The following is a 25,158-nucleotide window of genomic DNA, read 5'->3' as shown; positions in this document are numbered from 1 at the left end:
TGTCAACACATGGGCTATATTTAGTTTCTCAAAGTTCATCTACTGAGGTTGAATATTGCTTTTGGATACTGAGGAAACAGGTATTTCCTTTCCCTGATGGCCAAATCATAGCAAGTATCATAAGTTATCCAAATTGCACAGATTATTGTGTGAATCTCAGAGAATGGGACTTCCTGAACTGGGCTCTTCTCTTCTGGAAACCTTTAAATACCCAAGAATCATGCACACACGGAGCAGTGTCTTAATTTTGAAATAGGAGTCAACAGAGAATGGTAGACAGACCCGGGTTTGAATCCAGCGGTGACCTAATTGGTTCTGCGTCTCACGGTCTTTGTTTATAACGTGGGACTAGCAGGATGCACCTTGTGGTGCTGTGAGCCTTAAGTGTATTTACTAACAGCGGTGTACAGTGGTGTTCTATGAGGATGTCCCTACTCTAATCCTGGTTGCTAATCAGTTTATCTGTGTTCAAGTGCAAAACGCTAACATGCATATTAGTTGTAACTTCTAGTGAAATGCGTCTAGCTTATAATCTGTTCCTAAGTTTCTCAGGTGGACTTTAATGAAATATCAGTCTATCCTCTGAGTGTTTTAGGCAGCTATTTGTCAACAGAGGCATGTCATATATGTACACTGCCCACAGAGCGGTTACTGAGATTAAAAAAAAAAATGAGTGCTGTGGCTCACATTTGTAATCTTAGCTACTCAGGAGGCTGAGATCTGAGGATCACGGTTCAAAGCCAGCTGGGGCAGGACTGTCCGTCCATCTCTAATTAACCACCAGAAAACTGGAAGTGGCACTGTGGCTCAAAGTGGTAGAGTTCTAGTTTTGAGCAAAAAGAGGCTCAGGGACAGTGCCCAGGCCCCAAGTTCAAGTCCCATGACTGATATAACAACAATAACAACAAAACCAACAAAAAGCTTCTTACCTTGTTAACATGATGTGCTATCAGGTGGGCATGGTGGTATGTGCTATTAATCCCAGTTGCTTCAGAGGTATGAATCCAGCTAGGCAAAAGATCCTATCTGGGGAAACAAAAAGAGAAAACTTTGGCAGAGGGGCTGGGAGAGGCATCTAAGAGGTAGGGTGTCTGCCTATGGAGTAGAGTCCTGCATTCAACCCTGAGTCCATCCAACAGAAAGGAAGGAAGGTAGGAAGAGCCTGCTCATCTTCCTCTATTCTAATGTTACTCTGCACACGTAGTTTTCTTTAAGTCAAAATAAAAGAAAATACATTCTAGTGGACTGCTGATTTGATAATGAAATAGAATCAATCCAGGTTAAAACCATAGGTCATAAGAAAGACTTGCCCCCCACTCCCTTCTTTCCTTCCTTCCTGTTTCAGTTTTGTTATCAGAGTTTGAACTCACGTTTGACTTTCTTTTTTTTTTTTTTGGCCAGTCCTGGGGCTTGGACTCAGGGCCTGAGCACTGTCCCTGGCTTCTTCCCGCTCAAGGCTAGCACTCTGCCACTTGAGCCACAGCGCCGCTTCTGGCCGTTTTCTATATATGTGGTGCTGGGGAATCGAACCTAGGGCCTCGTGTATCCGAGGCAGGCACTCTTGCCACTAGGCTATATCCCCAGCCCACGTTTGACTTTCTTGTTCTCTGCTGACAAACCGTGCTACCATGTGAGCCACAACTCCAGTCCAGCTTTTTACTTGCTAATTGGAGATGGAATCTCACAGACTTTTTTTTTTGCCTGGGCCTTGGCTTTGAGCCATAGCTCTCCTGGTCTTAGACTCCTGAGTAGCTAGACATGAGCCACTAACACCTAGAGATAAATTTCTTCCAAGGCTGAGGTTTTCAGTGGTTTAAAAATTAAAAAGTGAAAACTAGATTTGACAGTCAAACTTTATTCTTGAGATTATCCTAACATTTAAACACCTGTTTGGCATCTGTTATGCCTTTCCTTTTTTTTTTTATTGAATTATTGATAGATTGTAGTGTTGGGATTGAACTCAGGGCCTCCTATATGCTAGAGAAACACTTTACTACGCTCTGGGCTATGTTCCCAGCCCTTTTGTTTTTATTTTGGTTTAGAGATAAGATCTTGTGATCTTTGTTCTGCTAGCCTTAAACTCTGAGTCCTCCGGCTTTTGCCACTGGAGGAAGCTGCGATTATAGGTGAGAGCCACTATACTAGGCTTACTTTTCCTTTTCAACATTCTGTGTTGGGTCTTTAATAGAACAGCTGAAAATCAGCATCTTAGATGCCTTTTGGACAGTAGGTATTACTACAGAATTAGTACTGTTTTTTGCAACCATCAGATGGCGTTTTGTAGTTCTTTTGTCTGCCTTTAGGATTAAGCACAAACAAACACAACACCTTTAAATCTCTTATCCAGAAATGTAGCAAGTTCTTGATGTTCTTTCTGACCAGAAGAGTCCACTTTTAGCAACTGTGCATATTGGGTTTTAACAGGAATACTTCAATTTCTCTAATTATTGGGAATGTGTTTACATTGACTCGAGGGAGTTCTGTATGCTTTCTATATATAGGGTTGGGAATTGCGACGTCTGGAAGGAGGTGTAGTCTACTAGAAAAGCAAATAGAACTGGAGTCTAACCCGTGGGGAGTTACATAAGCACTCACTGTAATTTAAGGATTGTTTTAAGTAGATCGATTTTAAAAGTTCAAGTCAGCTTATGCTTTTGGACACACCTTCTGCTTGCCTATTACAGCTTTGTACTTTTTCAGAGTGCTATCTGGTGATCCTGTACCTTTCAGGAAGTAAATGGGATCCTGTGGCACAGTAATCTGTTTGACAGGTTATCATGTTTTTAATATTCTTGAAGAAGAATCTCATTGCTGAGTAGTCCTAACATTACCATTTGAGTTGCTGATTTTGAAGAAATTGGGGAGTTAGGGAAAGAAACTTGTTTGCCTTCCTGATAAGTAAATGATAAAGTCATAGGATTCAGAAAAACACTTAATGTCCCTTAGTTTACCAGATGTTTGAGTCATAAAGAGATGTAGGGTAGACAGCCATGCTCATCCGCAGTGCCAGACGCATCCCTTGTCATTGGGAGTGGCTGGTTTTCCACATCTACAACTCTATTGATGAAATTGTTTATCCTATTTCCTTTTATCCCAGAATTAAGGGACACTTATGGAAGTGTAAGTTCTAGCATGGTCTGCCATCTTTCTTGGCTTTCTTTTTATGGTTTACTTTTGTTGTGTGTGTCTTGTTTTGTTTTACCTTTTTAAAAGAGTGTGTTCTTCAAATTGAGTAAACCAGGCTTGAGATTTGGTGGCATTATTAGGAAGCCTCATGTTCTGTGGGAATCACTCATTGGTTGAGAGCCTGGAGCAGAAATGAAGCCCATACACACCAATTCTTTCTTTCTTCTGGGTGTGCACCTACGAAATGTTTCCTGGTCACTTCCTGGTGCCGAGTTTTTGCCATCTGAACGAGAGTGGAATGTCCATTGAAGCCAACATTTGGCATCTCCCTGTATGTGTCCTGGCTCTTGATGGCTTATAGCCCCAAACATGGGGGTGAGTGGAGGAGAAGACAGATGGACAGAGAGAGGGAGGGACAGAGAGAAAGAGAGAGGGAGAGAGACAGAAACAGGGAGACAAGAGACAGAGAAACAGGAAGACAAAGAAGGAATTTGGTGAGAGAAGAGAGAGAGAACGAGAAAGGGAAGAGAGGCAATGAGGGAGGAAGAGAGAGGACTAAGAGGCCAGAAATGACATGACTATAAAAATGAGTTTCTGCATTTCAAAGTCATGGCTTCCTAGTCCACGAAGAAGGCTGGGAAACTAGAAGGAGATCCCAGGTGTGTTATTTCTCCTTCCTGTAGCATTTGGTATAACAGGTGAGACACATTTATCAGAGTGAAGGTGTGTGGTTAGTTGGGGGAAGTGGTTTGCAAATATCCGCTGCAGTGCACTTTTTCATTCACCAGGACACACACGTTGCACGGCACTGCTTTGGCTCTTAGCTCTTGATTTCAATCGGAGGACAGAGTCTTTCAATTATTTCAACCAGGTGACAGCCCCCACAGCTGGAGTCCTCTTCCTCCCTGCTTTCCCCATCTCCTCCTTTCTACAGGAGTGTTTCTAGATTGCCGGGCCTGTGAGCTGGCCATTTCTCTCTCCTATACATTTCCTTTAACCTACTTCTTTCCCATCTCTCTTCACCTTTCCCTGCACCAGTTCACTTTCATAGCACTTTGTTTTCCTAGCTCTTTTTTCCCCTTGGCATCCCACCCTCTCCTCAGCCCCTGCGATCGTTTATTTTTGCTTTCCTGCCACGATCGGTTTTCTCCTCCTGTCTTCCTTCTCTCTTCTGTGTGTGGATCTGGGCCTGTGCGCCTTCCCCCCCCCCCCCGCCCCCCCCCTGCCCCTCATCCCATGATCCTTCTTCACTGCCCTGTGGCCTCCTGGGTTTCCAGTCGTGGTCATTGTTGTTTTTCCTGTGGTGTCTGGACAAGCGTTAAACCTGCCTGGGCTTTGATTTGGAAGGAGAAGCAGAAGAGTCAGGAAAGAGCAACCAGGCCTGGAAGCCCCATGAATCACGACCCAGCTGAAGACACAGACAGTGGAGGGATATGGGGCGAAGCGTGGGACTTGGAGCTGTTATTGGTTCTGATTCTGACTTATTTCCACAAAGGCTCTTCTTATTCTGGGAGGGAGGAATGTGGCTTATTTGGAGGTCAGAGGCTCTAGCTCTTTCTGACCAGTATCTTGGGGACGTTAGGGAGGGTGATGAAGGGGAGTGATAACCTAAGCTCTGCCCAGGTCTTCCGGGGTGATGGACCCCAGACTAAGTCATCTATTCCTATGGGTCATCAGGACCTTTGTGCAGAAAATAAGACTGAGGCCTAGATGATCTGTCTTGTAATTTGTGAACGAATGCTGCTTTTTGTGAAGATAACCTGATAATCTTGCATTGAGCGGTACTTGGCAGGATCTTCAGTGTTCTTAAATGACCTGTTCCCTGGTGTGTGTGGTGTACACATGTGTGTTGAGGGGGAAGGTTCTGGCACAGACATTGCTCAGCTGGGAGGACAAAGGGCACTACTCTCTGCATTCATGCTTTCATAAAAGGGTCTTCTTGTGGAATAAGTCCACGATGCAGTATTCCCTGAAGTAAGAATATGAAAATGTGACTACTCTAGGCCCAGGACAGATCAGTGTACAGAGCCTTAGGGTTCTTTGTGTTTATAAGAGTCTTGGTTTTGGTTTGGCAGGCTTACGGCTGTCTGCTGACCCATACCGACCTTCAGATGACACTGGGCTTTGACATAAATCTGTACACTTGACTTGTTAAACAATAACCATGTGTGGTTGCTATTTGAGTTCAACATGAATCTGAAGTGGATAACTTGTTTTCTTGGCTGTATTGCAAATGTACATGTGAGATGTAAGCTATTAAAAGTGAATTGAGAACTATTTTCTTAGACCACTGGTAATCTTGGTCAGTGACAGAGATTTCGTGGTCTTCCAAAATGGCATGTCCTAAATTCAGATGGTCTTAGGACCCCTAAGCAGGTGATGAGAAGCCTTTATTTTGTAGGACAAATCTTTTCTTTTGAAGTATTATGGAAAACTTTAATATATATGCTCAATAAAAGCACGATTTGGAGGCTGGGAATGTGGCTTAGTGATAGAGTGTTTGCCTAGCATGCATGAAGCACTGGGTTCAATTCCTCAGCACCACATAAACAGAAAAAGCTGGACGTGGCACTGTGCTCAAGAGGTAGAGTGCTAGCCTTGAGCAAAAGAAGCCAGGGACAGTGCTCAGGCTCAGAGTCCAAGCTCCAGGACTGGCAAAAAAACACACACAAAAAAAAAAAAAAAAAGAGAAGGAAAGAAAGAAACAAAAAAGCATGATTTGACATGTATCCTTTAATACATCTTGTTAGATTTTCTTCTAGGTCCTAAGACTTTATACATAATTAACCTAAGTGAATGACAGTCTTTATAGATTATAAAATAACTCCAGTTTTCAAAATGAAGTTCAAATGTATTGTTTGGGAACTTGGGGCATCGTTCTACCTCCACGTGAAAATCACTAATAGAAAAAAGGAAAGCAAATTAAGCATCAATCCAAGTAGTTAGAAAAACAAAGCAAAAGTAGAAGGGAGAAATGAATAAAAAGAAACCCCGTTTATCTAGACTTTTTCATTGTTTATGGTGAAGCAATGAATCTAGAATTACACATCAGACACGATCTATTCTGTACTCTCAACACTTGCTAGGTTTTAGCACCATTCTCTTGTAGAAGAATTATGTAAACAAAAGCAATAACAAAATAAATAATAAATATGTAAATAAGTAAATATCTGCCATTCTGTAGCCGCGCTTTCCCCCTAAGCTGAAGCTTGTCCTCTATGGACATCTCTGATCCTTCGAGGCCGGTCACCATGGAGCTGAACTCTGTCCCTTGTCCTTCCCTCTATTGTTCTGTGCTCCCCCCCTGGGGCCCGCAGAACATGTCTAATCCCTTGTCTGCATGACAGACCCTCAGATATTTGCAGCAGTGGCTGTTTACCCGGAGTCTGCTCTTCTTTGGCAAAATAGTCCCAGTTCCTTTCATTGTTCTTCATCTGATATCAGGGCTTTTGCATCCCTTTGGCATCTTTGACATTTTCCTCTGATCACGTTGTCAGTTGTGTTTATTTTTGTATCGAAGTATTCGATGGCCTATGCATGTCTGACAGAGGACAGCAGGGCTGGATGTGTCTGAACCGAGTTACTAGGTTGTTCTCAAGTACAGAATAGGATGGATTTCACACTTTTGAGCAACTGTCTCACTATGACTCATCCAAGTCAATCTCTGACTAAAATTTCAGCTTCTGTCCAAGTATTAAATTGCATTTACTTCATTCTTATTCGTGTGGGATAAAGAAAATATCAAGTTATTATTGACCTCTTTTGAATTGTATTTTACTGTGTCATAGAAACATAAGCTATTTCAATTCTGAAGTGATGAATCAGTTCAGTAAGTGTGAAAATCATTGAGACTTTTAAATTTATGTTTATATTTTTGAATTGCTGAGTTTAATGAAGAAGTTTGGAAACAGGTAGCTTATATAAGTATCAATATACAAATGTAATTTATGGTAATTCTTTTAATGCCTGTGATTCTTATTCACATCTTTAATTTCTTTGGTTGCTTGTTCTACTAGCTATGGAGAGAAGCATGTAAATGTCTCCCACTGTGATCGAAGATTTGTCTATTTGTTCTTTTAGATTTGTTAACTTAGGGTTTATATTTTATATAGTATTAGGTGTAAACCATTATAACACGGTGGCATTCTCTTGTTCCAGTGATTCTTTTTTATTATAAAGTTCTTTTTCATGAGTAACGTGTCTTGCTTTAGAATCTACTTTGATATTATTCTGGCTGTGATAGCTTTGTATTTCATTGTACTTTTTGACCTTTATGCTTCTTCTGTTTTTATTTTTAAACATTTCAATTTTTTAAAATTATTTTTGGCAGTACTGAAGTTTTGAACTTAGGTGAGCCATGTTCCTAGCCTAGAGTTTTGCTCATTATTTTTGAGATGGGGTCTCCCTTCCTGCTGCATGTGCTTGTATGAGATCCACCTGTGTTAGCTTTCTGGTAACCAGCATAACAGATTTGCAACATTTTTTTCTGCCTTGGATGGCCTATCCCAATGACCTCAGCCCCCGAGTAGCTAGGGTTACAGACATGAGCCCCTGGCATCAAGCTCTGTGTTATTTTTAAAATGTGTCCCTTGTAAGCAGCATATAGGTATTACTATTGATTTTTGAATTAAAAACTATCCTAAAAGTATTGGTGTTCTCTTTGAAGCAATTGGCCTACTTCATTTGATATAACTGTTGATATAGTTGGATTTAATTTATCCTGCAACTATTTGCTAATTGTCACAAACTTTTTATGTACTTTGTTTCTCCTGTTTTGTGTTATTTATGATTAAAATAAACTATTTTTCCATTTCACTTTCTCCTCTGTAACTTGCCAGTTTTGTGTTTCTTTACTGCCCTTTTAATCATTGTTTTCAAGTTAAACCATGTCTATTTGACACATAATAAAAATAAAAGTCATCACTTTGAGTACTTTTTCATATTGCTAGGTATTTTAATTCTATCTACTTCTTACATGATTGCTACCTCACACTGTAGTTCTGTAATAGTTTAAATCTCTGTGTCATAATTTATATATGCACATATATTGTGTCTATCTGTATGTATTTAATATAAATTAATGTACATAGATGCCTACAGTGGTTATGTGGCACTCCAGGGAGATTAAGGAACACACCTCCCTCTTCCACCTTCTTATAGAGTTCTGGGGAACCTCATGTTAGGTATTTTGTGAAGTATTTAAAAGATAATTTACAAAATTATTATCTGCACACTTTACATGAATCATATTTCCTCAAAATTTCCCCATTTCCCTCCTGCATTACTCTGTTTTTGCTTGAGGTCATTTTACTTCTGATGTGATCTTTTTCAGTGGTCCTGAGATTTGAACTTAGGGCTTTGTGCTTGCTAGAACAAGCGCTCTACCGCTGAGCCCAACATCACCTCCAGCCCAAGATCATTTTATAAGTCATTGAGTGGTTTTCCTTTAATATTTCTTTTGGTGCTGGTCTCTAGGCAATGGATTTCCTCAGTATTTGCCTTAAAAGTTTAAATTTAATCTTCCTTTTAAAGAATGGAATTTTAGGTCATAGACTATTTTCTTTCCTCTTTTCAGAGGCATTGTTCCATTTTCCCAATTGTTCTCTCTGGCATTTTTTTTTTTAATACCTTTGTCCACCAACGATTTCCACAGTATTCCATTGTGTTTAGCAAAATCTCTTCAATCTCTCTTTGTCTCCCTAGTTGTTAGCAGAAATTGTAATCTACTGATATTTCATCCTATTTTGAGACAGAAAGCATTCCTACCTCAAAGCCAATTTCTGAAGAAATGTAATGTAAGTCTTTTAACCTTCCTTGAAAAGAAATACTCTGATATTTCCTAACTCCCACTCCTAGACTTTAATCAGTTTTGCATTTACATGGATTTTGTTGGTTGATATTTGAATAATCTTGATATTTTGCATGAAACAAAAGCGATATACTTTAAATATGCTTTAGTTAAGGCATCCAGAACTTTTTAGGGGTACATATTCCTTGTGTAGCCTTCTGAGAATCTCTGACTAAAACACAAATTCCATAAATAAATGCCTCTAGCTGTGTGTGACACATATCTTCAGGGGGATTAAGGCATAGTTATCTGCATTCTACCTGTTCATGGATTTGGGGGCGAAATTATTTTATTGAGCGCATAAACTAAATATTGAGTTTCAGGATACTAAGAATGTAAAATGAACACTGACTTCAATGTTAAAATGTGAGTAAATTCCTAAGTAGCTGGCACTTGCTGTGTGCGCAGTTGTGTGATGTGGAGAAAGACAATGCATTATTCTGGCACAGGAAGATCTGGGTTGGAATTCTGGCTGTGTCCCTTATGAGACCAGATGTTTCAGAGCTCCTTTAGAAAAAAGGAACCTAGTAATGTGTCCCAGGTGTTATTGTGGAATATGATAAAAAAAAACCCCACAAAGAAGTACTTCATAATTGGGAGGTACAGACACATAGAAGGTAATATGCTTGTGTATATGAGGCAGGCTTTGTATGTTCATACTTTCTTTTAAAGAAATCCATCCATTAAGTGCAGTAATTGAAATATAGTGTGCTTGCTTTGGTGCTATGTATAGAAGGTGTGTGTGTATTTGATACATGTGAGCAGGAGAATGTGACATGAAGGTGGAGGCAGAAATCAAGACATACAACAGTAGGATGAGAATTAGTGAGAAGCTGTAGTTGTCTTTGCTTTCATGTAAAATGGGATAATTATCCTTAAAAATAACGTTTCCAGGCTGGGAATGTGGCTAGTGGTAGAGTGCTTGCCTAGCATACATGAAGCCCTGGGTTCGATTCCTCAGCTCCACATATACAGAAAAGGCCAGAAGTAGCGCTGCGGCTAAAGTGGTAGAGTGCTAGCCTTGAGCAAAGAGAGGCCAGGGACAGTGCTCAGGCCCTGAGTCCAAGCCACAGGACTGGCAATAAATAACAATAAAAAAACCCAACTTTTTAAAGAACTTTGGTCTGCATGAATTATTGGTAAGAAAGAAGCTTAAAAATGAAAATAAAACACTGAATTTGATAGTTTACTTATAGTGTCATGTAGAATATATATTAGAATATAACTTTTATTGTGTTTTAGTCAACTTTTATTCTTAATTATAATACATTTACCCTTATTATACTTCTATCGTAAAATCATCTTAGGTAAAGACTAGGTATAATATTGGGATACCAGTATATAATAGAACTGGGATACCAGTACTTAGTAGAATTGGGATACCAGTATATAGTAGAATTTCTTTCTTTCCCTTTTCCCTTTTGGGTGGTACTTGGACTTAAACTAGGGCCTTGCACTATGTGGGCAGGTGCTCTACTACTTGAGCCATGTCTTTGGTCCTTTTTGCTTTAATTAGTTTGTGAATAAGGACTCAGGACTCTGCTCAGGTCAGCTGCTCTGTGACTGGGCTGCTCTTCCTACTTCCCCCACAGCGGAGGTTACAGAAGTGCTTTCCCCTGCCCAGCTTGTTATGGATGGAGGTGAGGGTCTTGCAAACTCTTTGCCGGGTCGGCCTGACATTTTGATCTTCCCTATTTCTATTTCTAGAGTATCTAGGATTAGAAGCATGAGCCACTGTGCCTGAACATGCCTAAGTGTCATATGAAAAGTTGACTAATACCCATTAGAAAGCATCTGTTAATTTTCCAATTTTCCCTATTACTAGTTTGTAAACTCTTTTGGGTCTTTAGATGCTTTTAAGAATTCAATGAAAGTAAAAAACCTTTCCTCAGAAAATGGACGCATATCTGTTAAAACAGCTTGGCTAATAATAATTTAATAGATGCTTAGACTATCTAAAATACACATTAATGGCCCCAGATTAAGGATTCCACCACAGAGAAGATGTACTATTTTGTTCTCTTTGTCAAGTCTGAAAATACATTGGGTAATGTTTTAGGAACTACATAGTTCATACCTATATGCAGATGTGTTGCCTATAGAGGGTAAACAGGAAGAAAAGGAGACAGAACACCTGGGCAGCACTTCCCAGTGATTAGTATTCTTTAGATATCTGTGGTAGCCCTTATCTTATTCAATAATGAAGATGTTTAAATAACTTCAAATGCTTTTTAATACTTTCAAACAATGCTTTTTAGGCATTTTTATGTTACATGTTGAGTTGAGATTTTAATTATTTGGTAAGAGGCATGGTTTTTCCTTGACAGAAAGCTGTTCTCTTCCAAACCATTTATTGACTATACCATTGTTTACGCGCTGATTTGAAATGCCACTTTTACGATGTACTTTCCATAGGTATGTGTGGTTACCTCTGGACTCTGTGTTTTGGGGTCTGTCTGTGTTATTGTGACACTGTTTATGTTACTCTGGTTTTATTCTGCATTTATTTTGCTTTGTGGAAGGGCAACTCGGATCCTGTTCCTTACAGCCCAAACATTTTATTTCAAACTATTACTTCTTATGTGATTGTTCTTCCAAATGAACTTTAAAATAAACTTGTTCAGTCTTACTTGAAAAAATTTCTGCTTGGGATTTTTGTTGTTGTTTTTGTCAATCATGGGGCTTGAACTCTGGGCTGGGCACTGTCTCTGAACGCTTCAGCTCAAGGCTAGTGATCTATCACTTGAGCCAGAGCTCCACTTCTGGTTTTCTGGTAGTTAATTGGAGCTAAGAGTCTCATGGACTTCCCTTCCCAGGCTGGCTTTGAACCATGATCCTCAGATCTCAGCCTCCTAAGCAGCGAGGATTACAGGGGTGAGCCACCGGCACCGGACTCTGCTTGGGTTTTGATTGTACTATATTTCTATTTATTAATTAGTTTGAGGGGCCAATTTTGCCTAGCATGCTTCTTACTTTTTCCAGAAGTATCAGTGAGCTATTGGAGAGTTTTGTATTTGGGACAGCCGAAAAAGTGAGAACACATCTCTGTTCCTTTTGTATAGAAGCAGAGCCGCTGTCATGTTGATGACCACAGATTTACTTAGGGCACCTGATAATTTTCAACTCTGGATAGAAAATGGGAAAGTAAAAGAGATATGCTGATACTCTATAAGTGGCATTTTTTTTTTACCATATATGAAATGAGTGGCATTTTAAGAATAGCTGATTTTCATTGTCCCCAGTGGTTAGGAAGACTAGTCATAGCTCAAAGTTGTCACTCATGGTCGACTATTTACTCCACACTGTTCAGCCTAGGTTTTAGAATCCCATCTAGCCTGTACTCTAAGAAGCTCATTTCTGTCTGTCTCCTCTGAGCCTTTTGAGACTTTTCCAACTGCACACATTCTCGCTCTGATTCTTTAGCTATTCAGTCTCTGTCTTCCTCTTTTCATTGTCTTCCTCTGTTTCTTTCTGTAACATGATATCTTCCTCTTCTTCTCTCATATCTCTGACTATGTCTTCAGTCCTTGGGGATTACCAAAGAAAAGACTGCTTTTATTCTGAATATCACGATTAATGCAAGGACTTATGAACATCTGTCCTTGGTTGATCTGTCTCATTCCAGACAAGAATTTTGTATATCTTCTGTACCAGTGTAAGCACGTGTGGTTCTTGAAAAGGAGGCACTATATTGCTGGAAAGGTGTTGCATTGGAAAGGATTGCACTGAAACTCTTTCCTAAGTAGTAGTAGTCTTTGTTCACCTAACCAAATGAAAGAGTAATAGGATCATTGTTTGGGATAGATGTAGATTATTTATTCTTGTGATCTGGAAAAAAAATCCCCAACAACTTTGTACTGTCTCTCTCTCTCTCTCCCCATATATATATATATATATATATATACATATACATATACATATACATACATACATACACACACATATACACACACACACACACACACAATCTGCTTTCTGGTTAAAAGAAAAACAAAACACCAAACAAACCACAAATAGGTCAGATTCTGTCTGTGGGTATTTAGCAGTCCCTTTACCAACCAGGAAAATAGATAGAAACAAGTTGTACTTCCTTTTTTTCAGGAAATAGAATTTCATTGACGTTTCCCCTCTCAGTCATTTCAGATGGTTTTTTCTGTTTTCTTTGTTCTTTCATTTTCTTTTTGCTTTCTGAACTTTTTCTGAAGCTATTGTACGCTGGACTTTTCTTGGCATGGTACTTCCTATGGATTATGTGTGTTCACGCATGTTCATATGCAGAGAAAGGACAATTCCAACATGCCAATTGGTGATTCACTGCAAAATTCATGTCTAGACTACTTCATAATTTCAGATAACTTTGTGTATGTGGTTGCAAGCCATTAAGGCGACAGCCCTTTTAAACTTAGAAATCGTTTTCGAATAAGTAACTATGTGACTGCTAGTGCGCATGCCGTTTGCTCCTGGTGGGCTCCTAGCATCCTCTTGAGTCCTGCCGCTGCCCAGGCTGCTGCTCATGCGAGGCAAGCAGACTGGTCGGTCTTTGTTCATTTTCCTCCTCATCTCAGGAAGAGAAATTGGGTTGTTTTTGTTGGATGACTACACAGAAACCCAGGGCTTCTCACACTGAGTGTACCCTGGAGGCCCACCAAAGTGGGTGATCTTTTCCATCCTGGTTTCTACTTCCTTGCCACTCCTACGGGTTGGGTGGGATGCACGCTGTCTCTCGAGGCCCAACTTGGCTCCATCTGTATGTGTTTCCAGTAGAGAGAGGAGTGAGTCCTATAAACCTCCAGCAGGCTGGTCAGTCAGTGCTACACTTGAGTAAAGCTCTGCTTTAACCCCCACCCCCAACAGTGCTTCTGAGAAATCATAGATTCAGGACCACCAGCCAGCGGTTCCATTCTTAATTATTATTATTACATTTTTGTGTATGTGTGTATTAGTACAAGACCTCAGGGTCTTGTACTCCTTGATGGAACTCAAGGCCTGTCATTTCACTTGACTTTTTGTTCATTTGAGCCACATCTCTACTTCTGGCTTTTTGCTCATTAATTGGAGATAAAAGTTCCAGTCATTTTGTCCTGGGTGTCTTTGAGCCTTGATCATCAGATCTCAGCCTCCAGCATAGCCAGGATTACGAGCATAAGTCCAGTGCTTGGTTTGTTTCTTTCTTTTGACACTTGTCACCAGAGTGTGGCTCAGTGACATGGGATAGCCACTTAGCTCAGACGCAGAGTACTTCTTGGGCCATTGTGCCAGCCAGAAGTTTTTAAATAAGAGTGAGGGCTGGCTGGGTGAGAAAGAACTTGGAAATTCCTCTGAAAAGACCAAGAGCTAATAGAGCTGTCACAGAAAATGTGGTAACAGGAAGTCCTATTTCTTTGGCAATGTTTGTGAGTATTTCAAGTTCTTACAATCTGCAGTGTGGTCCAGGACAAGGTAAGAACAGCTCTAAGAATAATTAATATTCAATGCAAGTAATAAGGTTTGGCAGGCAGAAATCCAAACTGAAATACGATGAAATATCACATCTAGTAAACAACAACAACGACAACAATCTTCACCTGTACTCTGAACTTCTTTAAAAACAGAACAGACAGCTTTGACACCAACATGAAACATATTGGGAGCATCTGTCCTGTTGTCAGCCGGTTGGGAGGAAGACTCACGGTACACGTGAGCTCGCTCACATAAGTGAACGTGACAGTGTTTTGGACCTTGTGCTCTTTCATTGTGGTTTCTCAGGGGACTAGGAAGTATAACGATGCCCTCACTTGCTCATCTTTCAGGGGCAGATGACAGTCTATGCCAAGTTTGGCAAAAACGTTTATCTTCCTGAAGATGCTGAGTTCTATTTTATTTATGACGGATCTCATCAGAGGCACGTTGTGATTGCCCAGCGCATCGAGGACAATGTCCTTCAGTCCAGCATTCCAGGTGAGCCGCCCTTTTTGTTGTGTAACTGGATATCTGTCTACAAGCATCTTCCCTCCGGGAACATAGGCCAGAAAAAGTGATCCAAGGTTGCACACACGTGTGGATAAGTGAGTGTGTGGTTGTTCCTATGTGTGTACGTGCACCATTAGGAAGGACCCTTGAACTGCACTATCTCACATATGGGGTCCTTCCGGTTGTGTCTCTAGCTCTGTTCAGAGACTTAACTAAATCCAGGCAAGCCCCTCTTGCGGATGGTACCCTGCTCTCAAGATCAGCTGTACTTTTGATGTAGTCAAATGGAGGAAGCCCTGTACTTTCCTGTGGCCGATTGCCAGGGTTGGCTCAAGAAGAACTGGTACTACTAAGGTTGGCTTCATTCTTCTTTCTCATTCTCTGTGGGTGGTCTGGCAGTGTCAGGGCCATCTTACCCATCCTTGCCTTGCTCCCTTTGTGGGCCAGGATGTTCTGTCCAGACTCTTTCTTATTGGATCTAAAGTTCCAGAACCTTCTCTGCCCACCACCAAAGGGTTCACATTTTTCCACCTGTATTTCTCCTAGTTGTCTTCAAAGACTATGGTGACATATGACAAATGGATCCATCCAATCAATCTCTTGGTAGGAGAAGGCTCTCAAGGTTGCTTTTTCTTTCTGTTGGGTTGTAGCTTCTGCATTTAAGGCACATCAAGCTTTAATCCAAAGGTGAAATTAAAATGTCATCACCACTTGCAAGATAGGCAGGTTGCTGTTATATTAAGTTATATATATTACATCTTATGAATCGTTTTCTGATGATTGGTTGAATTTTCTTAACCATAGGTCTCTTAAGTCTTCTTCACTTGTAGGGTTTTTAATTTTTCTTTTTGTGTGTGTGCAGGTCCTTGAGCTTGAACACTAGGCTTGGGCTCGTTCCCTTGAGCTAGCTCAAGGCTAGGACTCTACCACACGGGCTGCGGATCCACTTCTGGCTTTTTTTGGACTTTCCTACTTGGGCTAGCTTTGAATTGTGATCCTCGAAGCTCATCCTTCTGAGTATCTAGGATTATAGGCTGAGTCTGGCTTTTTTTCCCTCTCAGAGTGATTTTTTTTTTTTTTTTTTTGCCAGTGCTGGAGCTTGAATTCAGGGCCTGGTCACTGTCCCAGAGCTTCTTTTGCTCAAGGCTAGCACTCTACCACTTGAGCCACAGCGCCACTTCTGGCTTTTTCTGTGTATGTGGTGCTGAGGAATCAAACCCAGAGCTTCATGCATGCAAGGCAAGCACTCTACCACTAAGCCACCTTCCTAACCCTCAGATTAATTTTTAAGGAAACAGGTTCCTAAGTGCTTTGGTATTATGTGTGTCTACTGCTACTGGTGGAGAGAAGGTAGAGCACAAACATTTGGACAGCACAGGTATGGTAAGATTCGTAGGGAAGTGTAGATCTTTTCAGCTCTGCCCTGTCTTCATGGACAATTTTAAGCACCTTCTCTCTGGCCCAGTAACCTCATTCTTACCAGAGAAAACTTCAGACTTAATTCTGAGCACATACTCACTTTGGCACGTCTGTGCTCTTGCCCTGGTATTTCCATGAATGTCTTTCTTGTCTTCAGTTTTCCCTTCATTTTTCTAGTTTTCAGTTTTTATTAAACTTCTTGTAAAGGATAAAAGTAAGAACTAAAGTAGCTCTTATAACAGCAACTCTTTCTTTCCTTTTTTTTTTTTTTCTTTCTTTAGTTACATGGAGGGACCAGCCTCCTTTCTCTCCTGTATGTTGGAGAGCATCTTTCTGATTGGCTCGTGTCCTGTTGCCAGTGAGGGTCCTTGCCTTCATCTGAACAGGTTCCCTGGATGTTGTGACAGTCTCTGTTTCAGAACCTTAGGTTTCCCTTGTGACAGCTTTCCCTGTAGCCTGCAGAGATGTGGCCAGAGGTTTCTATCATATGGAGTAGCTATGTGCAGTCCAGTAGGGAAGGCTGTCTTCTGATCCTCTCCTTCAGAAGCATCAGCACGAGGATGGCAGTAATTCATCCATTCTCCCTTTTTTTGCATTTTTTTGTGTGCTGTTACCAGGGTTTGAACTCATGGCCTCACACTTTGACTTGACTTTCTTGCCTCACAGGTAATCAGTACCACTAGGGACACATTTCTAGTCCAGCATTTTGCTGGAGGTAGAATCTTGTGGAATTTTCTTCCTAGGCTGGCTTTGAACTATGATTTTCCTGATTTCAATCTACTAAGGACCTAACACTACAAGCGTGTACTACGCTTGTGTCTAGCAGTCGAGTAGTTCTCTTTTAATCAACTCAATCCTTGAAACTCTGGCAGCATAGCCTTTGAGGAAAAGCGTTGGTAGATGAGGCATTTGTTTGGGGACACAAGAATGCCATGGGCCAGTGGTCGCTGAGTGACACTTCTCCACCCAGCTCTGACAATGCTATCATAATCACAGTGGCTTGGGGCTACAAGTTCCTGAACCTTCTGCCAAAGGCAGCAGAAAAAGTGCACCTGGGTAAAAAGTTCCCTGATGTTAGGAATGGGAGAGTGAGGCAAAGATGAAGGGTGTGCAGAGAGACAAGGGAGCAGGATTAGGTGGCCAACCATCCCAGAGACACCAAGAGCCCTGGTGAGACAGAGCAGTGTGTGCCAAGGGCACGGAGTGATGATCATGCAGGGAGTGGTGGGCTCTTTTATCTCCCTGTCCTCTGGGAGAGTGCTGTCTACCCCAGGGGTCCTCAGTGTTAGCTTGGCGATGACCGTCCTCTGCGCTCTCCAGACTTGGGCTGACCTGTTCACTCTCTTCTCGTCCAGGCCACCAGCTTCAGGAAACAGTGATGGTGTCTGCGTGCCTGTGCTCCGAGGGTTACTCCCCCGTGACCATGGACTCTGGCTCCGTGACCTACGTAGACAACATGGCCTGCAGGCTGGCTCGGCTGCTGGTCACTCAGGCGGACCGCCTCACGGCCTGTAGCCACCAGACCCTCCTCACGCCCTTTGCCCTGTCTGTGGGAGCACTGCCGGCCTTGGATGAGGAGCTGGTGCTGGCGCTGACCCAAATGGAGCTGCCTCGGGGGTGGACTGTGCTAGGAGCTTCTTCACTAGAAGGTGGGTCTGCATGAGAAAGCTCTGACCTGTGCTCTGTAGGTCAAGGTCAGACAGTTTTCGTCCGCTTCTCTGGGTGGGTCTTTCTGCCCACCTTTTCTGGGAGCCATGCTCTGATTTGGGTGTTTTCCTTGAGGTCCTCAAAGCAGTTGTCTGGGCTGGCTGATTCTGTCCTGCCCTCAGGGGTGTGGGCAGATGGAGGCAAAGGTTTTGCCTCAAGGGGGAAGAAAGAACTGTTCTTGGTGATGAGCTCTTGAGCCAGAAATGTTGGGCTACAGCAATTCTTCCCCTAGCTCTACTTTCTTTTATTCTCTCTTTTTCTTCTTTTAGAAGAAATGGAAATGTGCCCATGGGAAAAAATTAATGTAACCAACGAACTAGCATTGTTAAAAATGTCACCAAGAACATTTGTATTACATTTGTCTTAAAAAAAAAAATGACTTTACAGCTGGGTGCTGGTGGCTCACGCCTGTAACCCTAGCTACTCAGGAGACTGAGGGTCATGGTTCAAGGCCAGCCTGTGCAGGAAAGTCTGTGAGACTCTTATCTCCAATGAACTACCAAAAAAAAAAGCCAGAAGTGGAGCTGTGGCCCGGGTGGTAGAGCAACTTTTGCCAACCTTGAGCAAAAGAGCTCAGTTACAGTGGCCAGGCCCTGAGTTCAAACTCTTGGCCCAGTGCACGCGCACGCACACGCACACACACATGCGGGCACACACGTACACACACACGTACATGCATGCACACCCCAAAATAAAAAGAATTGATACATTATTGCATTTACTTACGGGGTAGTGATAATTCCATATGTATATACAATTTATAAGGGGCAAACCAGTGTAATTAGCATTTCTATTTCCTTAAACACTTATAATTTCTGTATATTATATGTACACTAACTTTTGGAGTTGTTGGAGGCAGAATGAATGTTTAACACCAACAGTTTGGGATGTGTGTGAACCGATCTTTAGATGCTGCCCTAGGCCCCTGTGAGGCATGAAACCAAACCATTCAGCACGTGCTGCCCGTGGTGATTACAGCTTACGCAGTTTTATATACAATACAGCTGTTGTTTTCACTGAGCACAGTCTATATGATTGCTGTTTTTCTGTACTGGCCTCGTGGCCATAGCTTCGTGGCTGGAGGATGTTTGAGAGTTTTTCCTTGCTGATAAATTTTGGCTATGACTTATATGTCAGCTTAAATTTGATCATAGGTAAGATTAAATGCACTACTATAGGTTAAAAGGTATAACACCTAGTAAATACAATCACAGAGCCATTGACCACAGTGAAAGAGACTATTTGTTTCATTCATTTAATCAGAATTATACTAAAATTCCCTTGGGTACTTGAGAGTGTTTTTATTTTTGTTAAAACCTCAGCTAGAGAAGTCACAAGTGCTGTTCAGCGCTGAGCTATAGTTGAGTCTGTGGGTTGCTCTTTGCTACGGGGTATGTGATTGATAGGCATACGGTATATTTGTTCTGATCATTGTCTCTAGCCAATGGATATGAGAGAGAGAGGGTGATTGCCACAGTGATCCTTGAAGGTCTAAGGGTACACGCTCCATAGCTCATATATATATATATACATATGATGTCTGTTATGTGACAAACAGGATGTGTTATGTGTTGACATATAATTCGTGTTACATTTCCTGCTGTCTCAACTTATAACATAGCCTGTTTACAACATTAATGGCAAGGAGTAAGGTTAGCACCCACATTTCAAGCTAAATCTCACCTTAGGACTTCTGGCTACATCAGGAGGTAGGATTCAGTTCACCATGTGTTTATATTTCTTCATCCACCTGTCCAGCCCTCACCTGGGGAAGCACGTGTGGAGATGCCGGAGATCAACTGGGCTGTGTCAGATTTCCCAATGCATGTGTACACCTTTGTGTACATGTATTTTGGCTCATCTATTCAAAGCCATTTGGTGGAGTCTTGCTATTTTTTTTTTTTTTTTTGGCCAGTCCTGGGCCTTGGACTCAGGGCCTGAGCACTGTCCCTGGCTTCTTTTTGCTTAAGGCTAGCACTCTGCCACTTGAGCCACAGCGCCACTTCTGGCCTTTTCTGTATATGTGGTGCTGGGGAATCGAACCCAGGGCCTCATGTATATGAAGCAGGCACTCTTGCCACTAGGCCATATTCCCAGCCCAGAGTCTTGCTAATTTTGAACTATTTGGATTTGTTCTTTTTGTACTTGCCTCTTAATTTAGGAGAGTTATAATCATAGCCATTCAGAATCTCTTACATGCTAGGACATCTTTTGCTGGTACACGTTTGTTAGTAAGTTTTCTTTGTCTTACAGGTAGCTAGACTGTAGTAATGAAACGAGTTTACATTATATTAGTGATAGTGGCATTAGTGGAAAAGAGTTTCTTTCTTACTAATTCTTTCTTCTTAAAAAATATATTTAAAGTGTGTTAAAATTTTTGAGACAAAGTTTTGTTGTTTGCCAGTCCTGGGCCTTGGACTCAGGGCCTGAGCACTGTCCCTGGCTTCTTTTTGCTCAAGGCTAGCACTCTGCCACTTGAGCCACAGCGCCCCTTCTGGCTTTTTCTGTTTATGTGGTGCTGGGGAATCGAACCCAGGGCTTCATGTGTAGGAGGCAAGCACTGTACCACTAGGCCATATTCCCAGCCCCTCCATGAGACTCTTATCTTCCAAAAAGTTGGAAGTAGAGCTGTGGCTGAAGTGGTAGACTCCCAGCCTTGAACAAAATAGCTAAGGCAAAGCACTCAGGCCCTACGTTCAATCTCCAGTACTGGTACAAAAAGAAAAATTAAATGAAAAAATTACACTCTGGGAGAGCCTACAGAAGAATTTCCATGTCATCTTTAGTGACTCCACAGAACAACCAGAGCACGCAGCTCTTAAGATGGATTAGAGCCGGGTGCTGGTGGCTCACGCCTGTCATCCTAGCTACTCAGGAGACTGAGATCTGAGAATCCTGGTTTGAAGCCAGCCCAGGCAGGAAAGTCAGTGAGACTCTTATCTCCGATTAATTACAGAAAGACCCATAAGTGGCACTGTGGTTCAAATAGTAGAGTGCTATTCTTAAGCAAAGAGGAGCTCAGGGACAGAGCCCAGGCCCGGAGTTCAAGTCCTAGGACCAGCAAAAAAAAAAAAAAAAAGATTAATTAGAAAAAGAATGTGGCCCTCATATTTACTCTTGTGACATTTAAGTACCTAAAATACATGATACTCCATCAGTACTCAACTCTTCGTCACGTTTAAGGAATGAAGACTATGTGAAAAGATTACTATTTCCGAAATTCCTGACTCCCCAGACCCACAAAAGGCACAAGAGCATCTTGCCCTTCATTACTCCATGGCCCCCAGCCGGGTTACAGGGACATGCGTTACACAGGGACATACGTTACATGGGGACATGCGTTACATAGGTAGCCTGTCTCGGTGGTTTTGAATCCTAACTCACCAACAGTCCTAATGTTGTTGTTGTTGTTGTTGTTTTTTTGGCCTGTCCTGGGCCTTGGACTCAGGGCCTGAGCACTGTCCCTGGCTTCTTTTTGCTCAAGGCTAGCACTCTGCCACTTGAGCCACAGCGCCACTTCTGGCCATTTTCTGTATATGTGGTGCTGGGGAATTGAACCCAGGGCTTCATGTGTAGGAGGCAAGCACTGTACCACTAGGCCATATTCCCAGCCCAACAGTCCTAATGTTGGCTGTGAGGATTAAGAGAAATCTTAAGTCTAATCAAGTTTCTGACTAATAATAAATCAAATTCCTTAAAGAAATCAATGCAGATTCTTTTTCTGTACCGTAACTCAAATTACAAGCGCTACAGAAGTCAAGGCCATGTCTGTGTAATTCATGGTTGTATCCCCAGATATAAGCCATACCTTTGTGGAACCAACAGGCTAGTCGGTGCTTTGTGTTTGTAGTAGGGCTGGCGGTTTGTCAGCATTTTCCCTAAGCTACATGCTCTCTCTTGGGGCTTGTCCCACTTCCCGCTCTACAATCAGCTAGGAGCCACTATATTTCAAGGCCTATCAGAGGTGGTCTGTGGAGTCTTAACACTAAGTAGACAGAATCATTCCTCATTCAGATGGCCTCTCATCACTGACTACTTATCATTTTTTTCTAAGCATCCTTAAAAACATTGCTCATTGCTGAGTGCTCTCTAGTTTTGAAGATAGCACTTAAGCCAGGGGCCATATCCAACATACTTACAGGAACCATTTATGATCCAGCGGACCACCAACCCAAGAAGGGACTTCTGTGACTATTTTCTACATATCACCGCTAGTCTAGCCCCTCCTACCTAATTATTTTTGCCTGTGATATGGGAGGTTGTCAGATTGGTCAGAAAAAAATAAAATAAAAAAAGAGAAATGTACAATACATTATTATCTGTAGCTACATGATTGTGTAATCGCACATCACAATTTCTTTCTTCTATCCAACCATAACAGTAATCATTGATCAACTTCCATCTTCCTTTTCTCACTAGCCTTTGGCAGCCATGTCTCTATTTCTGAGACTCCACATATGAATGAGCTCGTACGGTATGTTTCTTTCTGTGTCTGCCATAAAACTGAATATAATAATCTCCAATTCTGTTCATGTTGCCATAATGGTAATATTCTAGCGAGTATATGTGTCACATTTTCTTTATCCATTCATCAATTGATGAGTACTGTGGGCATTTCAATCACTTATCTATTGTGACTAGTGTTGTGATGAATATGAGAGTTCAGATGTCTCTTTGATATATTGACTTCATTTTCTTTGGATATACTGTATACCCAGATGTGGGATTGCTGGATCATATGGTGCTCCTATTTTTAATTTTTTAAAGGAACTTCCATACTGTTCAGCAAATATTTGTTTTAGTATTTATCCAAAAACGATTTAAAAGCTTCATTTATTACCGTTATTAAAAATTATTTGTTTTCTATTTATAATTTCTTTGGGTTACAGTTATTATTGGCTGTTAATTTTGGTATGAAAAGAAAATCTTATCAGATTTTGTGTGATAAGAGTCTGAAGTCTTACTGTGAAAATGTTGTGCATTCTCTTGTATTTCGTGATACATACTTTACCTTCCGCCCTGTTTAACTGTTATGAGTTATTAGGGCGGTCTGGAGTCCTGGGAAAGGCCAGAGTCTGAGCAGACAACTATCTGGCAAGCCTCCTTTTGTCCTGGGCTGAGTGAGAGTCACAATGCAGCATAATTCATTCTAAGTTTGCAGGAAGGAAGTATCCCAGGTTTGATTCATTTTCAGGCCGTTCACAAAACTGGATTTCTGTTTTGTAAAATTCAGCCCATTCCTTCTGTGAACTTGCTTTCATCATGAAAGTTTTTGCGTGATTTCAGTATCCCTCATTTGCAGCACCACATTGATTTGGAATATAATTATCAGGTACAGTTTTACCACTTTTTAGTTTTCAGTGTTCTGTCTGAGAGCGTATGGGACACAGATACAATCCCTTAGAGGTTGGCATAATGTGGACGATTGGGTTCATTAAGGATGAAATAGTCTGGTATTTTATGGGTTGATAATCAGATGGCGTTTGGGTTGACGGCCTTTACTTCCTGCTCAAGGGAACGACTTCCCTGTGTTGGTTTTCTCTGGAGTCTGATGTAGCCAGTAAGCAAGCCGGCCTTGCCAGCGGCTGGCTGCTGTGTGCAGAGAGAACCCAGGGGCCCGCGTGCTATCAGGACTGATGGTGTTGTCCTCTGAACGCAGCCCAGGGAGACCTGCAGCTCATTGTGGGCATGGCTTTCGACTGGGTGAAGAAAAATCCACTTTGTTCTTTTTTAGCATCATATATAGAATATTTTGACATATGTTTATACTATGCTTATACACTCATATATAGCAAATTGAATGGTTCAAGATTTTATTTTCCAGAGTAAATTACTCTTTTGGAAAATGAATTAGACCCTTTTATTATGGTGCGGTTCGTTATGTAGTTTATGTGATCGAAATCTCCTTATGGGCAGACATTCTTCTTGTCTTCCTTCTTGCAGGCAGATATTCTTCTTCTTTTGTTTCCTGTTTCTTATGAAATACATGGGCTTCTTTATTGTACTAACCAAAAACCATGATAGGATGTGGTTTTGTAAAAGTGACTCAATCTCATGGGAAAATACTAAAATCTTTAAGCAAACCAAGTTTCATCTGTTATATTTATAAGGTTTAAAAAGTTTCACTCTGTCTGGTCATTGTATGTCATTTTATACACAGTAGAAAACTCAAGGTTTGGCCAACTTTTCGTCAGCTTAATCTTTTCTTGGGCTTAAACAGACAACTCGCAGAACTCATTTGTTTAATTAGGGAGGCTGCTTCTTAGTCTATGAACATTTGATTGGTTGGAGAGCTGTTCCTAAAGTGGATCAATAGGTGAGACTGGTAGGATCCAGTGGTGATAGCTTAGAGAATTAAATAACTTGTTGATTAGAGAATTAAATAACTTATTGATTCTGAAGATCAGATTAAGACTATGCATAGGAAATTGAAAATAACACCATAATAGATTTAAATCTGAATCCAGAAGTTAGGGAACTGATTTACGAGCTGCAGAATGTATACTGTAAGGACAAGTCTGAGAAGTGTCTATCTATATAAAATCCACTCACAAGGTGGGAACTGGTGACGCACACCGATAATCCTAGTTATTCATGAGGCTAGATCTGAGGATCACGGTTCAAAGCCAGCCCATGTAGTAAAGCAGTAAGTCACTTATTCTCCAGTTAACTAGCAAAAAGTCAGAAGTGAAGCTGTGTCTCAACCTTGAGTGAGAATTCTAAGGGACACAGACCAGGCCCTGGTTTCAAGCTCTAGTTCTCTCTCTCTCTCTCTCTCTCTCTCTCTCTCTCTCTCTCTCTCTCTCTCTCTCTCTCTCGCACACACACACACAGCAATTAAACTAAAATTTATTTTAACAGATTATTATCTGTAAAGTTATCAAGTCATTGAAATGTTCAGTTTTTTCTTGTTTACTACACAGTCCACAAGTAATATTTAAATTTCTAATTTTAAACCGAAGTCACTAAGCAAAAAAGTAAAATGAACAAAAAGGAAAAAAACACCCAATGAAACAAAAATTATTAGCAAAAATGCACGTTTTTTTTGGGGGGGGCGTATAATGTTTATGCCAAATTTTCATGTACTTCCCCCACCCCTGTAAATCATG

At 41.3% G+C, this 25,158-nt stretch overlaps 1 protein-coding gene across 1 annotated transcript in view; it reads left to right on the top strand.

Moving 5' to 3' along the window:
* Arhgef28 (Rho guanine nucleotide exchange factor 28) overlaps positions 1 to 25,158 on the top strand; it is a 216,730-nt gene that overhangs the window by 27,638 nt on the left and 163,934 nt on the right. Inside the window, exons 2-3 of the mRNA XM_048368428.1 lie at positions 14,764 to 14,911; positions 17,698 to 17,991. Coding sequence (XP_048224385.1) covers positions 14,764 to 14,911; positions 17,698 to 17,991 — 442 coding nt within the window. The remainder of the gene's footprint in view (positions 1 to 14,763; positions 14,912 to 17,697; positions 17,992 to 25,158) is intronic.

Source organism: Perognathus longimembris, chromosome 19 (assembly GCF_023159225.1).
Source record: "Perognathus longimembris pacificus isolate PPM17 chromosome 19, ASM2315922v1, whole genome shotgun sequence".
Lineage (NCBI taxonomy): Eukaryota > Metazoa > Chordata > Mammalia > Rodentia > Heteromyidae > Perognathus > Perognathus longimembris.
Note: the sequence above shows the minus strand (reverse complement) of the source record. Positions and strands in the feature narration are given on the sequence as shown.